The 1,080-nt window shown below is 61.9% G+C and overlaps 1 protein-coding gene across 1 annotated transcript; it reads right to left on the bottom strand.

The window, feature by feature from the left end:
* Positions 1 to 6: 6 nt before the first annotated feature.
* Positions 7 to 663, bottom strand: LOC103804562 (PDZ domain-containing protein GIPC3; the record flags this gene model as incomplete). Its single annotated transcript, XM_009077176.1, has 2 exons — positions 7 to 125; positions 478 to 663. Coding segments are annotated over 2 exons (305 nt in total), but the record flags the coding sequence as incomplete, so codon positions are not given.
* Between the last annotated feature and the right edge of the window lie 417 nt (positions 664 to 1,080).

A 1,080-nucleotide genomic window follows, 5' to 3' on the forward strand; every position in this document is an offset into this window, starting at 1 on the left:
TCCCGCAGCATCCGTGCCACCTCGTAGTGCCGACAGCCCACGATGCTGTGGTCGTTGATGGCCTCGATGCTGTCCCCCACACACACTGTCTGCAGCCGGTTGATGATGCTCCCCTCCTTGATCCTCTGGGGCCCACAGAGGGGGACAGGGACACACAGGGACAGGGTGGGGCAATGGGACAGTCAGATGCGGCCCCCAGCCCACCCCACACACAAACACCTCCGTGCTCCCACGGCCTTCAGAGAATCACAGAATATTCAGAGCTGGAAGGGATCCACAAGGATCATCAATTCTGGGTCTTTAGTAGCCAAATCAAGCAGGGAAGGTCCTCCCAACCTCCCCATGGCAGGGGAGAGCCCCAGGGTGAGGGTGAACCCTGGTGGACCAGCCAGGGAGGAGCCTGGTCCCAGGGAGGGGGTGCAGCAGGGGATGTCACCCACAGGGACACAGCCCTGGCACAGCCCCCAGGGGGTTCACCTTGATGAAGGCATAGCCAGCCCCATTGTCTGTGATGGTGAGGCCAAGTGCATCCTCTGTCTTGGTCACCTCCACCTCCTTGGTCTCACCACGGACGTGGGCGAAGATGAAGTCCTCGAGTCCGATCTGTCCCCCCAGCAGCTTCTGCATGTCCACTTTGTGCGTGTTGAGCGTGCAGAAGAGGATCTGCACCAGGGAAACCCATCAGCAGGGGCTGGGGATGCCCCAGCAGGGTGAGGGTGTCAGGGCAGGGAACAGCCATGGGGGAATCTGGTCAGGTATGGGCACAGCTAGAGCAATGAAGGGACCCCCACACTGCCTAGAAACCCCACACTGCCACATCCATCCCTGTGCACCTTCCTGTTGCTCCATGCAGCTGGAACGAGCCAGGAACAGACAGCCCTGACTCCCTGCCTGTATGCAGGGGGAAACTGAGGCACAGAGCCCCCTCCCCCAGTCCATCCCTGGAGGAGCTGCTGCAGCCCACGGCTCTGCACTGCCCCAAGCCCTGACTCCTGTATGCAGGGGGAAACTGAGGCACAGAGCCCCCTCCCCCAGTCCATCCCTGGAGGAGCTGCTGCAGCCCACGGCTCTGCACTGCCC

This window comes from Acanthisitta chloris, unplaced genomic scaffold (assembly GCF_000695815.1).
Source record: "Acanthisitta chloris isolate BGI_N310 unplaced genomic scaffold, ASM69581v1 scaffold26976, whole genome shotgun sequence".
Lineage (NCBI taxonomy): Eukaryota > Metazoa > Chordata > Aves > Passeriformes > Acanthisittidae > Acanthisitta > Acanthisitta chloris.